Source organism: Salvelinus sp. IW2-2015, linkage group LG16 (assembly GCF_002910315.2).
Source record: "Salvelinus sp. IW2-2015 linkage group LG16, ASM291031v2, whole genome shotgun sequence".
In the NCBI taxonomy this organism is placed as follows: Eukaryota; Metazoa; Chordata; class Actinopteri; order Salmoniformes; family Salmonidae; genus Salvelinus; species Salvelinus sp. IW2-2015.
In genome coordinates this window covers 16,262,353-16,283,283 of record NC_036856.1, presented here as the reverse complement: position 1 = coordinate 16,283,283, position 20,931 = coordinate 16,262,353, and the positions used below count along the sequence as shown (strand labels likewise).

The following is a 20,931-nucleotide window of genomic DNA, read 5'->3' as shown; positions in this document are numbered from 1 at the left end:
AAGTAGTTCCAGTGTGTGTTTTTAATGTATTAGGTATTCAGGGGGTTCAAAGGATTGTTCACATATTAGTACTAACACATGTCACAGACCACAGTTTAGATAAATACACCACAGGTAATAGAGAAGAGGAAGATCCTTATATCCATGTCAACTTCTGTAACAACAGTCTGACGTCAAGCACTGGCAGCAGATGCTAGGGGACACATTCACAGCACGCACATGTCATACTGTACAAACATTGTCAGTGATACAGACCTCAGTCAGAAAAGGCCATGGAGAGCAGTACACTCGCCCTCCGGACTCAGGAGTCACCATCTCCTCCGTCAGGACAGTGCACATCCAACTTACAGTATGCCTGAGGTCAGGGCAGCAGTTGAAGTGCCACAGACAAAGGGCAGAAATGACAACCTATTCTCTGTAGAGCCTATTCCCCATATAGAGACCTACAAATGTAGTGACCTATATGGGGAATAGGTTATTTGAGATTTTCATTTGAAGCCAGTGCATACACACAACCTTGTTTCTCCTCCAGCTTAGTGTGTGTTGATGAGTTGGTTGTAGACATGCTCCAAGATCTGAGAATAGGCCTGGTCTTTGGGTGCATGGCCGCTCAGAGAGCCCTGAGGGAGAGAAACCAAACCGGTGAGGAGGAAATCTCTGTAGGACATATCCCAACTGGAGATAACATGTATGACCTGAACTTCACACAACTGTAGATGTCAATGAGAGATTTGTGTGATCATTTGGATAATGCGCACTGATCACAAGTTAGCATCTGGCCTTAGATGAAAGGCCAAAAAGCATATAAGGAATTAGAATCATTTAATAGGATATCTATGACAAAAAGTTAGTTGGTATGCAGTTTCCTGTTGTTAATGAGTTCTTATATGAACAGACCTTGATTTTGTCCATCATGGTGGTATCAGGACACCAGAACTGATGGAACTGCACCAGGTCAGGGGCTGCCCTGTAGAAGTCCACCAGCAGCATCTGTGGAACAATAATTGAACATAGAACAGTGACAAAGTGGCCAATGTCCTACCACTGAATTTATTTGCATAGGTATGGTTACTATGATTATAACTATACTGAACATAAATATAAACGCAACATGTAACGTGTTGGTCCATGTTTCATGAGCTGAAATAAGATTCCAGAAATGTTCCATACGCACAAAAAGCGTATTTCTCTCAAATGTTATGCACAAGTTTGTTTACATCCCTGTTAGTGAGCATTTCTCCCTTGCCAAGATAATCCATCCACCTGACAGTTGTGGTATATCAAGAAGCTGATTAAACAGCATGATCCTTACACAGGTGTACCTTGTGCTGGGGGTAATAAAAGCCCACTCTAAAATGTGTAGTTTAGTCACACAACACAATGCCACAAATGTCTCAAGTTTTGAGGGAGCGTGCAATTGGCATGCTGACTGCAGGAATGTTGACAGAGAATTTAATGTTAATTTCTCTACCAATTTCTCCAACGTCGTTTTATAGAATTTGGCAGTACGTCCAACCGGCCTCACATCCACAGACCAAGTGTGACCACGTGTAACCATGCCAGCCCAGGACCTCCACATCCAGCTTCTTCACCTGCGGGATCGCCTTAGAACAGTCTTCCGGACAGCTGATGAAACTGAGGAGTATTTATTTCTGTAATAAAACCCTTTTGTGGGGAAAAACGAATTTTGATTGGCTGGGCCTGGCTCCCCAGTAGGTAGGCATAGGCCTACTCCCATTCCCATCCGTGGCTGCGCCCCTGAACCAGTCATGTGAAATCCATAGATTAGGGCCTAATTTATTTATTTCAATTGACTGATTTATTTTGATCAACTGTAACTCAGTAAAACCGTTGAAATTATTGCATGTTGCGTTTATATTTTTCTTCAGTATAAGTTTGCGAACAGTACCATCTCATTCAGGACATCACTAGTTAGGAAGTTATCTTGTACATAGGTCACCTCCACCGCCACTGGAATGCCATAGTCATTGGGCCTTTGCTGTGGATGGAAGAATGGTGATAAGTGTTATAGACGTTTACCTTGTCTTAGAGGAATATGTTCTTATTCATTAAGGCATGTACTACCACTGCACTCACCTCAGGGGGTGGCACTACCCAGAACGGTGTTATAGTGGACGCCACACCCTGGTTCCCATGGTAATAGGGGCCTAAAAATCAGGGGCACATTTGAATGTTAGTTCAATGTCTGGTTATTTATTTTCATTTTCTATATGAAAAGTTTTTTCCCCATTGGTGCCAACTGATTGCCCAGTACAGACCACAGATAATGCCCAGGCAGGGCTGGAAGCCATTACTGCTCCCCTGGAGCCTCAGCTGGTGGTCCATCTGAGAGTCGATGTCCTGCAGGGATGGCAGGGCGGGGCCCCGAGGGTGACTGTGGTACCAGCCCACCAATGACAGCCCTCGCATGAACAGATTCTGGCAGATCTGTAAGGTAATTGGAAGAAGAGACCATTTGTATTTTACACAAACATGTATGATTGTATCATATTATGGAATTTACTTATGTTGATCCACATCCTGGTATTAGCAGTGTTAGTAGGGCTTACCTCTTCTTCAACAGCAGAGGCCGAATCTCTATCTGCCAATCGTGTACGACAGGGAAACGCTCTTAAAACTGTCAGAACTGCAAGCAAAGGGCACAACAGACAGGTCATGCACATCATACATGTTGAAGATCGTTACTGTAATGTCAGAGGGGAAGTACAATGTCCTGTTTGCTCACGGTCTCTGCTTTTATAGGAAATACTCACGTTGTGTGTTAGTGTCCCATCGTCCTCCGAGGTAGCCCACCACCTCACTGGTGGTCAGGTGACAGTGGAAATCCTGAGGGCACACAATCACGCTTTTGTCAATTTCCCCCAATAAGACAGATTCAAGCTGTAGCCTACACCCCGGTTTCACATTTCCTCTCTTACTACCACTGTGTGACTCATGCTTACCATGAGAAGCAGCACGTTGCTGGATACAGCAACATTGAAAGGCTGGAACCTGTTAATGGCTGAGAAAGCTGATAACTCCACCAATGTGTGTGGATCCCTGTCGATATACAGTATGTGTTTGATTAGTGTTGAAGCTTACTTGTATGCATTACAGTGACATAGGCTGGGATGAGCACAATTATACCTTGCAGCATCCCTGGTACCCAGAGTGCAGTATCTGACGGGGATTCGCTCTCTGTCTCCTCTCCTGGGCACAAGGCTGATATCTGTAAGAGAAAGCACATTAGATGCATCTATCCCTTTCCCATATCACTCTCTACTATACACAGTTAAAATTACATAATGCCATTTCTAGAGATTCTTGGTGGATTTAATCTCACCATGCAGCTCAGGTTTGTTCTTCCTGTTCTTGTCATCTGTCGGCACTGCCGTCTTCCCCTCTTCCTCCTCCTCATCTCCCATCTCGTCATCTTCTCCCTCGCTCACCAGGCTCTGACATCACAGGAAGAGGGAGGGTGTGAGATGCTAGTATTCATACTAACAGTCTTCTACAGCAGTTCTCTCCCTCTTTCATCGTCCCCTTTTAGCTTTTAGTTCCCGTATCAACAAACCTCCATCGCTTCCTTTTACTACCCCTCTTTTCCACCCTGCTCTTTTCCTCCTCACAACCATCCATCTCTCCCTCCTTCTCACCATGTCTGCACTGGGCTGATACTTGTGCAGCCAGCTGGTCTTGTACTGCACTAGTTTCTGGCCCCGGTAGCGCACCGAGGCCCATCCACAGCCTGACTTCTTGGCAGGGTTGACCAGGCGCTTGCAGTGTGTGGCCCAGGCACTGGGAGAATTGAAGATCTGCCCCGTCTCCACCCAGCGGATCTTCCCATCATTCAACAGGTCGCCTACAAACTTCTTACCCTGGGGAGAGAACAGGTAGAGAAGGATGCAATTAGGCTTATTACATATGTAGCGTTAGTAATAACCATTATTACTAGATAGTGTGTGAACATGTATTTTCAGGTAGTGTACATTAATCTGTTATTACCAGAAAGTGTATAAATATCTACTGTTATCTTATTACCAGGTAATGTATAGACATCTACTATCAACTACTGTATTTTTACCAGGTAGTGTATGGACAGCACTCCATCCCCAGGCTCAACCAGGCCGTCCTTCAGCAGCACTCTCAAGGTGATGCCTCGCCTAGTCAGCAGGGAGCCACGCCCTGAAGGGGTCCTTAGATCAGACTCCTCTCCTCCACTCAGCTCCTCCTCCTCTTCCTCTCCTCCCTCCTCCACCACCTGTGGAGACAAGGGTGGCTCAGAGCCTGAAAACACACACACACATTAAATGTTATGTATGATGCATTTGTAGGCCATGTATACAATAGAAAGGTGACCTCAGAGAGAGGAACCACTCTTATTACAATGTAACAAAAACATGTCCAAATGAAAACATGATAAGGTGCCATGATTTTGACATGAAATGAAGAACCAAAGATGGTCATTAATCCAAAATAAGATATTATATCCTTGAGTCCAACAAAGGATTCCCTCTAAATAGCTCAGAACAGGGCAGCATGGCTGACCCTTGAATGTACACAGAGAGCTAACATTAATAATATGCATGCAAATCTCTCCTGGCTCAAAGTGGAGGAGAGATCGACTTCATCACTACTTGCTTTTGTAAGAAGTGTTGACATGCTGAATGCACCGAGGTGTCTGTTTAAACTACTAGCACACAGCTCGGACACGCATGCATACCCCACAAGACATGCCACCAGAGGTCTCTTCACAGTCCAGAATAGACAGACTATGGTAGGTGCACAGTACTACATAGAGCCATGGCTACATGGAACTCTATTCCACATCCGGTAACTGATGCAGATAAAAATACACCTTATGGAACACACACAGGCACATAAGACACACACTCTACACACAAGTACACATGGAGTTTGTATTGTAGATATGTGGTAGTAGAGTAGTGACCTGAGGGAACACACTTAATGTGTTGTGAAAAGTGTTATGAAATGTAATATTTTAAATTGTATATAACTGCCTTCATGTTGCTGGACCCCAGGAAAAGTAGCTTCTGCCTTGGCAGCAGCTAATGGGGATCCTTAATAAATACAAATACAGGGGTCATGACATCTGAGGTCAAGAAGTCACCCACTGACGCACATAAATTACTGTCACAGTTTAAATGTAATAATAATATGTAGGACATGTTACATTTAGAGATGTTTGACATAGCTAATTAGTTGCCACTTGTGATAATTGTGATAGCCCCTAATTAACGCTGGAGCCTTTGTGAGACACCTTCCTTTTGTATGGTTAGTAAGAAACCAAAAACGCAGAAGAAATTCCATAGGGACAAAAGAATAGCCTTCTGATTTGATCTCATTTGCTATTTTATTAATTACCACTATTAAAAGTAGATTAAATATGTATGCGCTTTGTTGTTGTTTTTCTGGCCATTGGTTATTCTGCAATTCTCCGCAACACGAGGCCTGCTGCTCGAGATTAATTTCACCGAGTATTATAATTAAAATCACTATTTTATCATTCTCACCCATTTCTCTGAAAGCGTCGGAGAGCGGCTTTATTTCCAACTCCGCCAAGAGGTTTTCTTTTCGGGCCACTTTAGAGCAATGCACAGAATAGGTTCAATAAACACAATTCGCCACACTGGCTGGCGAGCTATTATTCAAAAACATAAAATGAAGGCGTCTGTATCTGCAGTGTAGTTTCCTTGTTGTGTTGCTTTAATGTCAATTCCCCTCCCCTTTCTTTCTCTCACTCCCGTCCTTGTCACTCTCCCCGTAAACAAAAGCGATGTTTCTTTGATCCTATGTCTCCTCGGCTACTATTCGGCTACTACTATGCAATGTCCACTCGGTATCGGACATAGTTTGTTATAGTCAAAATATATATTTATCTATAAATTAGTAATTACATGGTAGAATTAGATCATCAGTTTATAAATTCCTGCTTCCGGAAAGATAGTGTCGCTCGGTGCTTTGAGACAGCCGCTATGTACGTGGCCAGTCAGTCCATTCGATGATTCTAGCAAAGAGAAAATAATAAAAACATTTAATTGCTGGCATTTATAAACACGTACCACAAGTAGCCAAAGAGACATTTACAATCAAACATATGTAAAATAAGTTAACCTTGTACAAACCGCATCATCCCTAGCCCTTAATTCCCCTATATTTAGCCACTAGAGAATCTCCTCCTCTTACAGTCAGTCCCACGCTCCCCCTCGTCTCTTTCCTCCTTTGCGAGGTTCCTCTATCTCGAAAAGGAGCAAATTACCGAAACAAATCCTGTGGGGGGCAGCAAAACCTCCACTTACAAGTTAACCTTCACTGTGACAATAGATCTCGCCAGCTTGTAGCCTAGTTCTAAAACCCGGAAATGAGTTACCTCTGGTTTGTTCAGCCATCCCTATGGGGAACATGAATGGGGAAAGAATAGGGTTTTGGGATAAACGCTGAAAATAAGCTCTGAGGTTAACACAGGCGTAGGATATATTGTACGCGTTGAGTTTAGTAGACTAAATAAGTAGCCTAATTAACACTTCAACTATAGTGAGAAACTTTTTTTTTTATTACGGTACTTTCCTGCACTCACCGAAACTTTTTTGTAAAAACGTCTGTGCGCTTCCTCGTCTGGAAAAATGGGTATGGCCCAATGTGAAATAGACCAATGATGAGCGTTTAGCCAGCAGTGGGCGTGTTTTGGCGACAGACACATGCCTCAAGTGGCACCTGTAGTACTCTACGGACAATTCTACAGAGAGAGCAATTGTTTCCAGTCAAGAGAGGAACGCCAGATGATACTTAAGCATATAACAATAGCTTCTCCAAATTATAGCTGGACGACCAACCAAACCTCGTGGCTTTTCTCTGACAGGGACTGTCGATTTCATATGTTATACATTTTTTCTCTCTCACTTCAAGCCATAAGTCCACCCAGGTGTTGTTTAACCAGGAGAGCGGGGAATCACTGTCCCCGTGCGTAAACTCTTCGTGGCACTCGGCACTGATGGCGGCGACCAAGCGAGCTGGGCGACAGCGCGAACAGCTTCCACACTGCTACTACGAAGGATTCCTGGAAAAAAGGTCATTCGAAGACAAGGTATAAGGATGTTGCTACATTATGTAGTAGTAATTCAATACACTAGGGTCAGACAGGCTTCAGGTGTCGAATAAGACACCACGAAATAATCAAAAATATACTTACTGTAGCATGTTTGCACAGATCTATATGGCTGTGTGCCTACAAACTAAACTTCCAAACACTTCCTACCCAGTTACGCTTACACACAGGTGTTCCAGCATGCTAGCTAGCTAATCAGCACAGGTGGCACTTGTGTGTTTTCCGTTAACAACCTCGATATATGGTCCTGTGGGAACACTAACCCTATAAGTGAGTAGTAATTTAACATTTAGGGGTGGGTATAACCTTTGGAACGTTTCAACAGGAATCTGTTCCAAAAACGGCATCAATTCACCTAGAAAAGTAGCTACCGAATAGGCATCAAATCACCACGTAGCTTTTTCTTAAATGTTTGTCTGTAGGGAACGAGGACAGACATGTTTCGGAATAAACGTGGTGAGTGGAAAAACATAACGAAATAGCCCACTCCCTACGGACAATGGACCTGATCGGACAGCTCAGAGCTTCTGCTCTTTTCAGTCCATAAAAACAAATGGATTGGTGGAAGAGGCAGGCCAGGAGCAAGGAAGGAGGGAGGGTGTGGTCAAGCAAGGCATCCCCCGAGGCTAAATGCCCTACGGTTTACCGGTATCATATTCTGCCGCTATATAACTTTTTGTATGCGTTGTTTGTTGTCAAGCTTGTTATTGTAATGGAGCAGGTCTCGAACACTCGACCTTCTAGCCCGTAGTCCAGCAGTCGATATCCACGCTTATAAACCCAGGGTCGTTAAATTATATACGAAGTTTTTGGAACATATTCCTGTTGGAACGTTCCAGAAAGGATACCCACCCTCGTGTTAACGTTCAGAACGAGCGTCCAGGCGCTTAACAAAACAAGACTGTATAATGGACAAAGCCATCGGTCATGGGGCGGTAGGGTAGCCTAGAGCGTTGGACTAGTAACCGAAAGGTTGCATGTTCAAATCCCCAAGCTGACAAGGTACAAATCTGTCGTTCTGCCCCTGAACAGGCAGTTAACCCACCGATTAATCTGCCATTTAAATAAAATAATTTTTTTATTTATTTGTAATAATGACAATTGCAACAATACTGAATGAACATTTTTATTTTAACTTAATATAATACATAAATAAAATCAATTTAGCCTCAAATAAATAATGAAACATGTTCAATTTGGTTTAAATAATGCAAAAACAAAGTGTTGGAGAAGAAAGTAAAAGTGCAATATGTGCCATGTAAGAAAGCTAACGTTTAAGTTCCTTGCTCAGAACATGAGAACATATTAAAGCTGGTGGTTTCTTTTAACATGAGTCTTCAATATTCCCAGGTAAGAAGTTTTAGGTTGTAGTTATTATAGGACTATATCTCTCTATACCACTTGTATTTCATATACCTTTGACTATTGGATGTTCTTATAGGCACTTTAGTATTGCCAGTGTAACAGTATAGCTTCCGTCTCCTCTCCCCTACCTGGGCTCGAACCAGGAACACATTAACAACAGCCACCCTCGAAGCATCGTTACCCATCGCTCCACAAAAGCCGTGGCCCTTGCAGAGCAAGGGGAACAACTGCTTCAAGGTCTCAGAGCGAGTTACGTCACCGATTGAAATGCTAGTAGCGCGCACCCTGCTAACTAGCTAGCCATTTCACATCGGTTACACCAGCCTAATCTCGGGAGTTGATATGCTTGAAGTCATAAACAGCTCAATGCTTGAAGCACAGGGAAGAGCTGCTGGCAAACGCACGAAAGTGCTGTTTGAATGAATGCTTAAGAGCCAGTCTGCTGTCAGACTGCTCTATCAAATCAGACTTAATTATAACATAATAATAATAGTTGAGTCATCCGCATACATAGACACACTGGCTTTACTCAAAGCCAGTGGCATGTTGTTAGTAAAGATTGAAAAAAGTAAGGTGCCTAGACAGCTGCCCTGGGGAATTCCTGATTCTACCTGGATTATGTTTGAGGCTTCCATTAAAGAACACCCCTGTCTGTTAGACAGGTAACTCTTTATCCACAATATAGCAAGGGGTGTAAAGCCAAAACACATACATTTTTCAGGCTGCAGACTATGATCGATAATGTCAAAAGCTGCACTGAAGTCTAACAAAACAGCATCAATTTCTCTCAGCCAATCATCAGTAATTTATGTAAGCGCTGTGCTTGTTGAATGTCGTTCCCTATAAGCGCGCTGAAAGTTTGTCGGTTTGTTTACTGTAAAATAGTCTTGTATCTGGTCAAACACACATACTCGCTGGATGCGGAGGGTTAGGAGTGTATTGCCCGCCAGGGCTGGGCGGTATACCATATTTTACAATACCATATTTTACAATCTAGCGGTATTGATGCACGGACCGGTTTGGGTTTTTACTTCACCTTCTATAACGGTATTTGAATGTTTGGTTTGTTAAATGTGATACGCGTGTGTAATGTCCATTTGCATAGTTTACTCCACTACTTGAGTCATTCCTCTCCGCTCTCTCTCTCTCTCTCTATGCCGCTTTCCACACAGACCTAGTCCCACCCCCTGTCACTCAAGGAACGCATTTGTTGTTGCTTGACCACAAGACCCTTTCGTTTAGTCTGCATGTTCAATGTAGCATATGCAACAATGTTGATGACAACGATGCTGTTTCCACTTTGATCTAATAGAAGTCCACAAGCGTTCTATAATTTCAATATTAGTTTGTGTTTCTTACATCTGCAAACAGCTAGTTTGTATTTTCTTAGCAAGTTAAGCTAAATCATGTTAGCTACTAATGCTAACTAGCTAATAAAAGTACTGAGTCAGAGCAAACGTAGCTAGCTATTACAGCCTAATACCAGTGCTGGTGGAGGCCTACATCAGCATGTTGTTTATGCAACAGTATCTTCTAAAACAAAGAGGACTAGGTGAAGCGTGAATATCTTAGCTATTGAATAAAGATTTAATGTAGCCAAAGTTTGTAGGGCCCCCTGGGAAACAGGGTAGGAACCAAAGTGATGTTCCATGTCACAATAACTCATTCATGGCATTTTCGTTCGTTGTCATGTCAAACAACACTGTATTGAAAGTGCCCACTATTCATTATATTCTAGAATAAACATTCTATTTCCATGATTCCAAAAGTTCACCTAAGTGTTTTGATCTAAATCGCAATTGTAACATTTGTTAAAAATAAGGTCTTGTTTTTTTGTCCATATTGTGGCAATGTAGAAATTATCTCATGAGTGCAGGAAATGCAGAAATTGATGGAAATGCAGGAAATTATTTTAGGTTGAAGTTGAATTGAACAGTATAAAACAATCAGAATGGAGAAAGACCCATTTGAAATAATTTTGAATATATGTGTTGCCACCCTAGGGTCACGCACTATTCATAAAGAAAATGTAGAACTTTTATTAATCAAAAACATAAAATGCTGTCAAAAATTAGAAAAATACCATGAGATGATATTTTTCCGTATCGCCCAGCCCTATTGCCCGCTAGGCTACTTACGTTGGGATGCCAAAGACCAGACAACATATACTTTGTCGAACCTTGGGGCTATTGTTGTTGACTGGGGAAGAAGGGCTGATCCAGATGAGTGATTTACATCTCACTAATGTGTGGAATGAGCCTGGGCCACTACTTGAGCAAGCTGGAAACTCCCTGGAGTTTCCTGTAATATTTCCTATCGTCATGGTACACAAAAGCTTACATGTTGAGATGTCGGGCAATTCCATGGTTACGAAATTGCACTGATACTTAGATTTTTCACTTAAAATGTATGCCAAACAAAAAACATTGATTTAAAAGTTTAACAAACCATAGAACTCTATGCTAGTGATGGGGGGGAGGGGGAATAAATAGTAGATATCAAAATATTATTTTTGATATATTGTATCGTTTTGACTAGCAATATTATTTTAGCGGTAGTTGCTGGAATATTGGAATATTCCTGGGTAACTAACACAGAGAATGTCTGCATGCCGGCTCTAGTATGTGTGCTATGGGTGGAGCACACATTATAAATGGTTTCTGGTAAATTGGGTGGTTCTTTGGACTTTGTTCTCTCTGAAGGAGCCACGGGATGTCAGAGACAGAACTGGTTAGACTACTTATTGCCACAAGGCATTACGTTTGGAGCAGGCTGGTGTAACAGATTAGATGATTGACAGGTCTTTATTATTATTTGCTGTATTGTCCGATTAGAGCAATGGGCCGGGCTTCAGACATGACTGGACAGTGTTGGGGCTCTAATAATGGCATCCTGTGATGATATGTGGTTGTTTTCCTAATTTGTCATTCAGCCTGTTTTGTTCTGTTATCTACTACCAGAGTCGTTCCATTTCATTTCAGCAAGCGAGGTTACCCACCATCTCAGATTGTTATGAAATTGTTTCTGTAGTTAGAAACAGGTAAGATTGTTTCAGGAATGCCATTATTTTGTTGACATTTTCTCTGAGAAATGAAGCTAATTGATTGCACCCAAATTGACCCTTTTTAATTAATAAGATTCAGATAATATTAAATATAGTACCCAAGTTCTGAAATGGACCAAACATCTTCCTACCAATGAGAAATTCATGAGGAATCCCCCAAAATGGTCAAAAGCCGCCCACGATGTGGTCATCTTCATAATTCAAGCCAGTCCTGTCACATAAAGTTAGGCTTGATGGGAACTAGACACGGTCAGTCAGTTCAACAGGATTGACATGAATTACACTGGGAGAACGATTTTCAACAATGTTATGTGCCACTTTGTGTAGACTGGTGACTCAAATGACACAACTCATTACACGTAACTATACTGACATAAACTGGAATTCATTATCTATAGTTCATCTCATGCAGTATTCTTGTAAATCTTTATGGTGTTATACAACGTGTCATAGCCATTGTCTGTCTTCCGCCATCTCTCTCTGTCTTTCTAGGCATCTCGGAGACTATGGACATGCTTGTGTGGAAACATTCTTTTCTTCTACAACAACACCAATGACAATTATGTGAGTTAACTGGAATGGGCAAGAGAAGGGGCCTACGATGGGACAAGTGGGACATCAGATAGAGGAAAGCTCAGTGGTCGATGTATTGGGATGGTGGCCACTCATTTGTCACTGCATACTCATTTGTGTGCGTTTTCAACAGTATGTGGAGAAACTAGAGCTCCGTGGCATCATCTCCTTGATGGATGACTGCAGTCGGGACAGAAACCTGGAGGCAGCCAGACTCATCCTGCGCATGGAGGATGGGGAGATCAAAATCACTGTAAGGACATGGATGACTATTTTTGTTTTGCGTTACTATTGTTTTATTAATGGTTTAATGGGTTCTCTCCTTCACTCTACAGGCCCCAAGTCTAGAGGCTCGAGAACTATGGAAAGGTTTCATCTACTCTGTAGTTGAGGTTAGTGAAACATGATACAGCTAATTCACTATCATACCACATATGGCTCAGTAGGCTAGTTTTCCTGGTAAGTAAACTGAGAATAATTTATTTTATCTCATGGTTCAAGCCCAGTTTATCAAGCCCTGCTTATCTCCAGTCTTGGCAGGGATTATAATAAAATGTATCAAGTCAGTTATTATAAATTCTTGTTATTTTATGCCCCATTTCTCCCCAATTTTGTGATATCCAATTGCGATCCAATCACGATCTTGTCTCATCGGGGCAACTCCCCCAACGTGCTCGGGAGAGGTGAAGGTCGAGTTATGCGTCCTAAGCCGCACTTCTTAACACGCTCACTTAACCAGGAAGCCGGATGAAACAACCCCAGGCTGTAATGACGCTCCAACACTGCGATACAGTGCCTTAGATCGCTGCGTCACTCGGGAGGCCCCAAATCACACTTATGATTGCACATTTTAATTAAGCCTGATCTTTCTCTTTCCTACCCTATTTTTTCACTTTCGTCTTGGCTTGCTTCCCATCTCTCAAGCTGTCTGTCTCACTGGCATGCGCAGACAGTATAATATCATGCCATATATTTATTGGTGTTATATAATTATCTGTCTGTGGGGAATTTGATGAAACTGCATTGGTAACAATGGCATAATGGCACACAGCTTAGTCAATATTGCCCCAAACATTTCCAGTGTTTCATGGCCTTTGGTCTAAATGATGGTAAATACTCCTTGTGTCTCTCCCTCCAGCATTCAGTGCCAAGCTCACTCAACCTGCTGCCAGGCCAGATCCACATGATGAGAGAGACGGTAGAGGCCGAGAGGGAGAGACTGAAGACCCTGTCCCCTACCCCTGCTGCAGCATCCAGCTCCAAACTTTACCTCAGCCTCGTAGGGGACATGCCTGCGTGAGTGCCCTATATGTATATTAGAAATCTATGGGACAAAAGTGCTGGTAGCCGGAGGTTTACACTGGGCTGTTTACTGGTGTCTGGCTAGCTCTGTTTGCCCAATTTTATTCTACTGTTCAGATGTGTTATATGTGGATGTTCTATGTGCAGGTGTTTTCAGCCCGTGTCTCGTACTGAGGCAGAGATGACTTTGGAGAGACACTCTGACTGTGGGAACCTGCTGATTCGGCCTAGCAGGGATGGCGCCTCGTTGGCTGTCACCACTCGACAGGACCTCAATGGGTACCCTCCCCCATTCCCCTCAATTCCTGACAGTGTTGTCTACAGTTCAATCAAAGAAAATACACGTCACATGATAGTTTGATTAATAGTCCATGAAAGCAACACATGCTGAATCAAGTGAAGGAAAGCCTGTACTTATTTGTTCATGTGACAGATTTCTTCTAATTAATTAATGTGCCACTCATTGATACTCTCTTCTGGCAGGTCTGTGTTCAGACACTATCGCGTGACCAGGAAACATGACGGAGGATACGCCATCGATGTAGATACTCCAGTGAGCGTTTCAAAGGGATTCCTGAATCATTATTCCTGCTTCCTTGTTGCTGAATACACCTGCTTGTCCACTGCCACACACAACACTTTAAACACAATACTTTAAAGAGGTTTTATTTGTATAATAGAACATAAAATAATCAATTTAAAGTTATTTTCTTTATGGCAGTTAACTTACACTTTTCCTCATTCTAAAGTTATGAATGGGAATTCTCATTATGACCCTAGAGAGGCATTGAACCTCAGGTTAACCCAATGTGAGGGAGTGTTAAGGAAGACATTGATGAAATATTCTGCTGGTAGTCACAGGACAAACAATAAGATTGTCTTTGCCTGCCCCTGTTTTCTCCTGAAAAACAGACAAATCAATCACTGTGATAATACATCTTACATTTATTGGTGCTTTTTGATGTTATGACCTGCATAATAGCTTCGTTCTGCTTTAGCCAATCTCTGAGCACTTTTCTCTGATTGCTGGCACAGAGTGCGTGGTAAATGTTTCTCTAAATGGGCCATATTGACAGTGTTTTCAGCTGTTTCACTGTATTTCCAGTATGAGGTGGTGTGTGCAAAATGTTAATGATGGTTCTGCCTGTAGATCTTCTGTGCCACACTGCATGATGTCATAAACTGTCTGGTGGACAGGACTAATGGAACTCTGACACCCTTCATTATGGAAGGACCGTACGAAGAGAGCATCAGTAAGACGGAGCACACAGCACTTACTACTGCGCTCTTTCATTCGCTTATACATTCTCTTTTACATTCTTCCTCATTCTCCCTGTTTTCCCCTCTGTTTCTGTTCATTGTCCATCTTGAGTTAAGTATAGCTCTGGCTTATCAGTCATGGTCATAACATTCATGCCCTCTGTCTCCCCAGCGTTTGTTCAGGCAAATGAGGAGAATGGAGAGAGTCTGCAGTGTGTGCCCAGTACTCCCATGCACCCTGTGCCAGTCCCTGCTCTACCTCCCAAACCAGGTATACATACCTCCCTTACTGGGACCTCCTTGACCCTGTTAACAAACACACCCACACCTTTACAATGTCGCCAAATGCACTTGACCACTTATAGCTCTCATTCATATTAGGAATTAGAGGTAGTTGCCACTAACAACATTTTTTACAAGTAGACAAGACAGATAGTCCATTTGCGTCATGTTAGACTATCTGACGTAAGACAATGGGAAAGGATCTGATCCCAGATCTACTTGTCAACTTCTATCTCAAGCTTCAAATAATGAATGTTTTGCCTTAGTAATAAACAGATTCAATGAGTTATGCTAAAGAAGAGAGAAAAGGAATATTGTGTTTTAATCCCAGGTCCAAGGGGGCGTGTACCAACTACAGAGCCTGAGTCAGATACAGGAGTGAGCCTTGACCTCAATGATACCCGTGAGTACTATCCTCTGTCCCGCTCCCCTCTTGTCTTCAAACACACTTCAAGTATGATTTAATTTCTCACTCTCGGTTGCTATTCTTGTCTGTGTGCTTTTCCAGAGAAAGAAAAGAAAGACACTACTTTGCAGCCTGCTCACCCCTCTCAGACTCCTCCCACACGCTTTCGTCTGCCAAGTGAGTCCCACTGTCTTAACTACTGGTACCGTACTACTCTAACAACTACAGACCAAGGTTATTGTAGTAAACAAAAAATAAAATTGGAAAAAATACTTTTTAGTAAACTGCAGTGGTGGAAATAGTACCCAATTGTCATACTTGAGTAAAAGTAAAGATGCCTTAATAGAAAAAGTGAAAGTCACCCAGCAAAATACTACTTGAGTAAAAGTATTTTTTTTTAAATGGCTTTAAATATACTTAAGTATCAAAGTAAATGTAAATGCTAAAATATACTTAAGTTTCAAAAGTAAAAGTATAAATCATTTCAAATTCCTTCAATTAAAGACAGCACCATTTTTCTTTTTTATATAAGGATAGCCAGGGACACTCCACCACTTTACAAACAAAGCATGTGTTCAGTGAGTCTGCTAGATCAGAGGCAGTAGGGATGACCAGGGGATGTTCTCTTGATAAGTGTGTAAATTAGACCATTTTCCTGTCCTGCTAAGCGTTCAAAATGTAATGTGTACTTTTGGGTGTCAGTATGGAGTGAAAAGCACATCATTTTCTTTTGGAATAAAGTAAAACATAGTAAAGTGCAGAACCAAAGTAACTACTTAAGTAAAAATACTTTGAAGTACTACATAAGTACTTTACACCACTGGTAAACTGAAATAAAAATTGTAAAAAATTTAAACTATACTGAAACTTCTCTTTGACTATAAAATAAAAAACATCAAATTGCTCAGTTATTTTTTTAATATTTTGGCATTTTTTGGCAAATCAAATAAGGTTTTCAAGCTATTTTGTTTTTTGAGCTTCTAATTCTGGCAGGTAAATGCTGCCAGTAGATGGCAATGTTTCAAATAGGCCAAGCTTGTGTATCACTCACTAGCTATCACCAGAGAGGATGAGGCGAAGCGAGAGAATTATATCTGCCCAAAATCTTTCCCTGCAAGATAAGCAGACATGTTTGCATGGAGGTGTATGAGTGTCAAATTACGTGAGGATTATTTGGTTAAATAGAGTAATGTTTAGGTTGTTTTGTCCTTTGAGGAAAAACAACTTATTTGTGCCTGTTCACATGTGTATCTGCCCTCTCATTGGCTTGAATGGTCCCACCTGATCTCGTCTCCATCTTTGAGGACATGTATTTTCATTGTTAGAGCTGTTACTTGAGCTATTATATTGACAAGATGTTCATCTTTGCTATCACTATCTAACAGGAAAGAAATGCGAAGCAGAGACTGTAAAGAAAGCAATACACCCTCTTTTTTTTTTTTCTTTTTTTTTTCTGATCAGGGCCACTCTGGTCTGCTTATTGCCCCCACCCCACTGAGGGTGTTCCCCAGAGCTAAACTTCTTGCTAGCTATTTATTTCTGGTTGGGGCAGTGAGCAGACTAGTGTGGCCACGCCCCGACCAGAAACATTTGCCAGTGAGCTGTTTCGCAATAAGCAGAGAATGGTTGCGTCCCCCTGCTCAGATGGTGCATGCATCGACAAACTATAGGCCAAGGTTCTCCATCCTTGTTCCTGGAGAGCTACCTTCCTGTAGGTTGTCACTTCAACACCAGTTGTAACTAACCCGATTCGTCTTAATCAACCAGCTAATTATTAGATTCGGCTGCGCTTGGGGCAGAAATCTATAGGACAGTAGCTCTCCAGGAACAGGGTTGGAGAGCCCTGCTATAAGCCTACAACACATATATGATCCTAGCCTCCCATCCATAGGCTACTTTCTGTCTCTAACACTGAAACTAAATATAGAAATGTTTTTATCAAACTGAAACTAAATAAAAATGAGTAAATCTGAAAACGAACTGAATATATTGGACTCGCTAAATGTACAGTAGCCCTTATCTAGCTAAACACTCATTCATATAACTCTGTGAGAAGCAGAGTGAAACTGCAACAAACACAAAAGTACATGTTTTCAGTTACAGTAGTATAGAGCACAGAATGTCTTCCACAATAACTGCACTAAATGTACGAAATAAGGAATAAGAGTACTCAATCTAGAGCCGAATATAAAATTGCTAGAATGCAACTGTATGCTTGATATTGCTCAGCTAGGTGTCCCCAGGGAGATATAGTGTTGAAGCTAATGCAAAGTAGCTAACAGCTAACTCAATTTTCATGTTTCTGTAATTATGTGAAACATTTGTCATGTGTTAATAAACAAATTTACTTACAGACATTGTCATACAAAGCTTATAAAGGATGTTTAAGGATTGTAACTACTGGCACATCTTACACATTGCTTCACTTCTGAAATTGCTTTCTGTCACATGACACAAACAGGTAAATTCTACTCTGCTGCACTTAAACTGCCTCTAGGGGGTGCTAAACAACTAACAGGTCCAGAACACTGAATTTTTAAATAAACTAATAGAAATGAAGACAAATATATAAAATCACAACTATAATAACCTTGCCTCAGCCATTAACTGAAATATATTTAATGAACTATGTACTTGAAACAAACATATAGAGGAGCAAGGTTTTGAAACATTGTGTTTTATGTTTTAGTGATGCCCCGTCAGACCCCCCATTTGCCCCATCAAACATCTCTGCCAAGTGAAGTGCTGCTCAGCTCTGGTGAGCAGCCTATTTGCTTGCCCTCTGCTGTCTTGCAAAGACATTTTTTTAAAACATTGTTTTCATGGTCTTAGTAGATACAGGGCATTTGGAAAGTATTTAGACCGCTTGACTTTTTCCACATTTTGTTACGTTAAAGGCTTATTCGAAAATGGTTTAAATATATATTTTTCTCCCCTCATCAATCTACACACAATACCCCATAATACCAAAGTGAAATCCGTTTTTTTTTATGTTTGCAAATGTATTGAAAATGAAAAACAGATCTTATTTACAGAAGTATTCAGACCCTTTGCTATGAAACTCGAAATTGAGCTCCGGTGCATCCTGTTTCTATTGATCATCCTTGATGTTTCTACAACTTGATTGGAGTACACCTGTGGTCAAGTCAATTGATTAGACATCATTTGGAAAGGCATACACCGGTCTATATACGGTCCCATAGTTGACAATGCATGTCAGAGCGATAACCAAGCCATGAGGTCAAATAAATTGTCTGTAGAGCTCCAAGACAGGATTGTGTCGAGGCACAAATCTGGGCAAGGGTACCAAAACATTTCTGCAGCATTGAAGGTCCCCAAGACCACAGTGGAAGAAGTTTGGAACCACCAAGACTCTTCCTAGAGCTGGCCACCCAGCCAAACTGAGCAATCGGGGGAGAAGGGCCTTGGTCATGGAGGTGAACAAGAACCCTATGGTCACTCTGACAGAGTTCCTCTGTGGAGAGGGGAGAACCTTCCAGAAGGACAACAATCTATGTTGCACTCCAGCAATCAGGCCTTTATGGTAGTGGCCAGACAGAAGCCCTCCTCAGTAATTAGGCACATGACCGCCCGCTTGGAGTTTGCCATAAGGCACCCAAAGACTCTCAGACCATGAGGAACAAGATTCTCTGGCCTGATGAAACCAAGATTCAACTATTTGGCCTGAATGCCAAGCGTCACGTCTGGAGGAAACCTGGCACCATCCCTACGGTGAAGTGTGGTTGCAGCATCCTGCTGTGGAGATGTTTTTCAGCTGCAGGGACTGGGAGACTAATCAGGATCAAGGGAAAGATGAATGGAGCAAAGTACAGAGACCCTTGATGAAAACCTGCTCAGGGCCAAGGTTCACCTTCCAACAGGACAACGACCCTAAGCACACAGCCAAGACAACGCAGGAGTGGCATCGGGACACATCTCTGAATGTCCTTGAGTGGCCCAGCCAGAGCGCGGACTTGAACCCAATCGAACATCTCTAGAGAGACCTGAAAAATAGCTGTACAGCGATGCTCCCCATCCAACCTGACAGAGCTTGAGAGGATCTGCAGATAAGAATGGGAGGAACTCCCCAAATACAGGTGTGCCATGCTTGTAGCGTCATACCCAAGAAGACTCAAGGCTGTAATCGCTGCCAAAGGTGCTTCAACAATGTACTGAGTAAAGGGTCTGAATACTTATGTAAATGTTATTTATTTTGTATAAATTTGCAAAAATGTCAATTGATGAGGGGAGAAACTATTTAACATGTCATCATGTCATCCATTTTAGAATAAGGCTGTAACGTAACAAAATGTGTAAAAAGTCAAGGGGTCTAAATACTTTCCGAATGCACTGTATCTCATTTTATAAGGCAGTCGACATGCAAATATTTTTTTTTAAATACCTATCATGGCACCCTGAGGTGTTTTTGTCTTGTGTGTTTATTTTTTAGGCTATCCACTGAATCTTCCCTTTGGGAATCAGTCAATGAAATTGTTCTCCCTTGTGTTGTAGGACCTGAGAGGAAGGCCCTGATGCCACCACTGGTGCCCTCTGTTCGTACACCTCATACCTCCCACTCGACCTCCACAGATACCCCTGACACCAGGTTGAGAAGCATCACTGTGACTTCTGTCCCACCACACGCTGTGGCTCAGAGTAGGTCAACCATTTTGATTTCCTTTTTTACTATCTCGTCATTTAGAAGAGTTCCATCCATCTGGAATATGATTGAGAGGTAATTGCTCAGGGAACTTGTTGCGTATGTATTGTTGAAATATAAATTAAACCATTCCAAAGTTAAATTCTTAAATGCTGGTTTCTTGACTCTTGTTCCTTTCAGCCATATCTGAGGAGCTCAAGTTGAAGTTGGAGAAGAGGCGGGCGCAATAACAGTAACCTCTCCTGGCAGCTTAGTCAACCAGCAAGTGGAAAAACCTGCTACAGCAATGGCTTCACAACAAAATGGGGACACTCAACATTCTACTACTACTGCCCAAACATGTCACTTTCTCTGGTAGACAGAGACATGGACCGTATTTCCCTCTGTCAGACGCAGCCTCTGGGCTACTCTGGCCGCCTCCTTCCCTGGGCCGGGTGCCTGGGTCTCCCTGTTCCTTCTCAGCTGGGCTGTGTATGCTCAGACTCTGAGATGAATGCCTTATCGATTGCTCCTTCCAGTATCGCTTCATCCAAACCAGACACTAGCAAATTTAACAGACTGTAAATCGGCATTTAATTGTCACGTTCGCACCACGGTTGTTTTGTATATTTGCACACTTATTGAAAAAGTCTAACTAGTTTTTTAATATATTTTTTCATGTAATCCAATAGGCCTACAGTATCAATTCTAAACCTGTCAGTGTTTTTGTTTGTCGTTTTTTGACATGCTACGGTATTCTATATTTATATCGCTATACATTTGTCTCTCAATTCTACAACAGACTTTTGTCAAAGGCAATGAAGCCAATGTTGTCTCCTGAATGAAATAAAAGGAGTCACCGGAATTATATCCTGTGTCTATTCTTGTGAGAACAGAGTTGATCTGATATCTTT

General features: G+C 41.9%; 2 protein-coding genes across 7 annotated transcripts; one reads left to right on the top strand and one right to left on the bottom strand.

Annotated features, from left to right (window-relative positions):
• Positions 1–3: 3 nt before the first annotated feature.
• mpnd (MPN domain containing) lies at positions 4–6,553 on the bottom strand. Of its 6 annotated transcripts, XM_070447557.1 has the most exons (15): positions 6,136–6,222; positions 5,919–6,028; positions 5,535–5,603; positions 4,085–4,287; positions 3,657–3,878; positions 3,344–3,455; positions 3,148–3,229; positions 2,964–3,060; positions 2,775–2,847; positions 2,571–2,647; positions 2,280–2,448; positions 2,098–2,168; positions 1,910–1,999; positions 898–990; positions 4–620 (listed from the first exon to the last, which is right to left on the bottom strand). In XM_070447557.1, exons 3-15 carry the CDS (start codon positions 5,536–5,538, stop codon positions 534–536), a joined length of 1,380 nt encoding a protein of 459 aa, XP_070303658.1. In that variant the 5' UTR covers positions 5,539–5,603; positions 5,919–6,028; positions 6,136–6,222; the 3' UTR covers positions 4–533. The 6 variants fall into 6 exon arrangements, with proteins under 6 accessions (XP_070303658.1, XP_023859596.1, XP_023859595.1 ...); XM_024003828.2 differs by lacking the exon at positions 5,919–6,028 and having other exon boundaries at positions 6,208–6,326; XM_024003827.1 differs by having other exon boundaries at positions 5,919–6,201.
• A 73-nt stretch (positions 6,554–6,626) lies between these two features.
• LOC111975520 (signal-transducing adaptor protein 2) lies at positions 6,627–20,887 on the top strand. Its single transcript, XM_024003829.2, has 14 exons — positions 6,627–7,105; positions 12,048–12,119; positions 12,262–12,381; positions 12,464–12,520; positions 13,267–13,424; positions 13,578–13,709; positions 13,914–13,983; positions 14,581–14,683; positions 14,863–14,961; positions 15,304–15,375; positions 15,481–15,555; positions 18,068–18,136; positions 19,891–20,034; positions 20,219–20,887. Exons 1-14 carry the CDS (start codon positions 7,013–7,015, stop codon positions 20,266–20,268), a joined length of 1,314 nt encoding a protein of 437 aa, XP_023859597.1. The 5' UTR covers positions 6,627–7,012; the 3' UTR covers positions 20,269–20,887.
• The last annotated feature ends 44 nt before the right edge of the window (positions 20,888–20,931 follow it).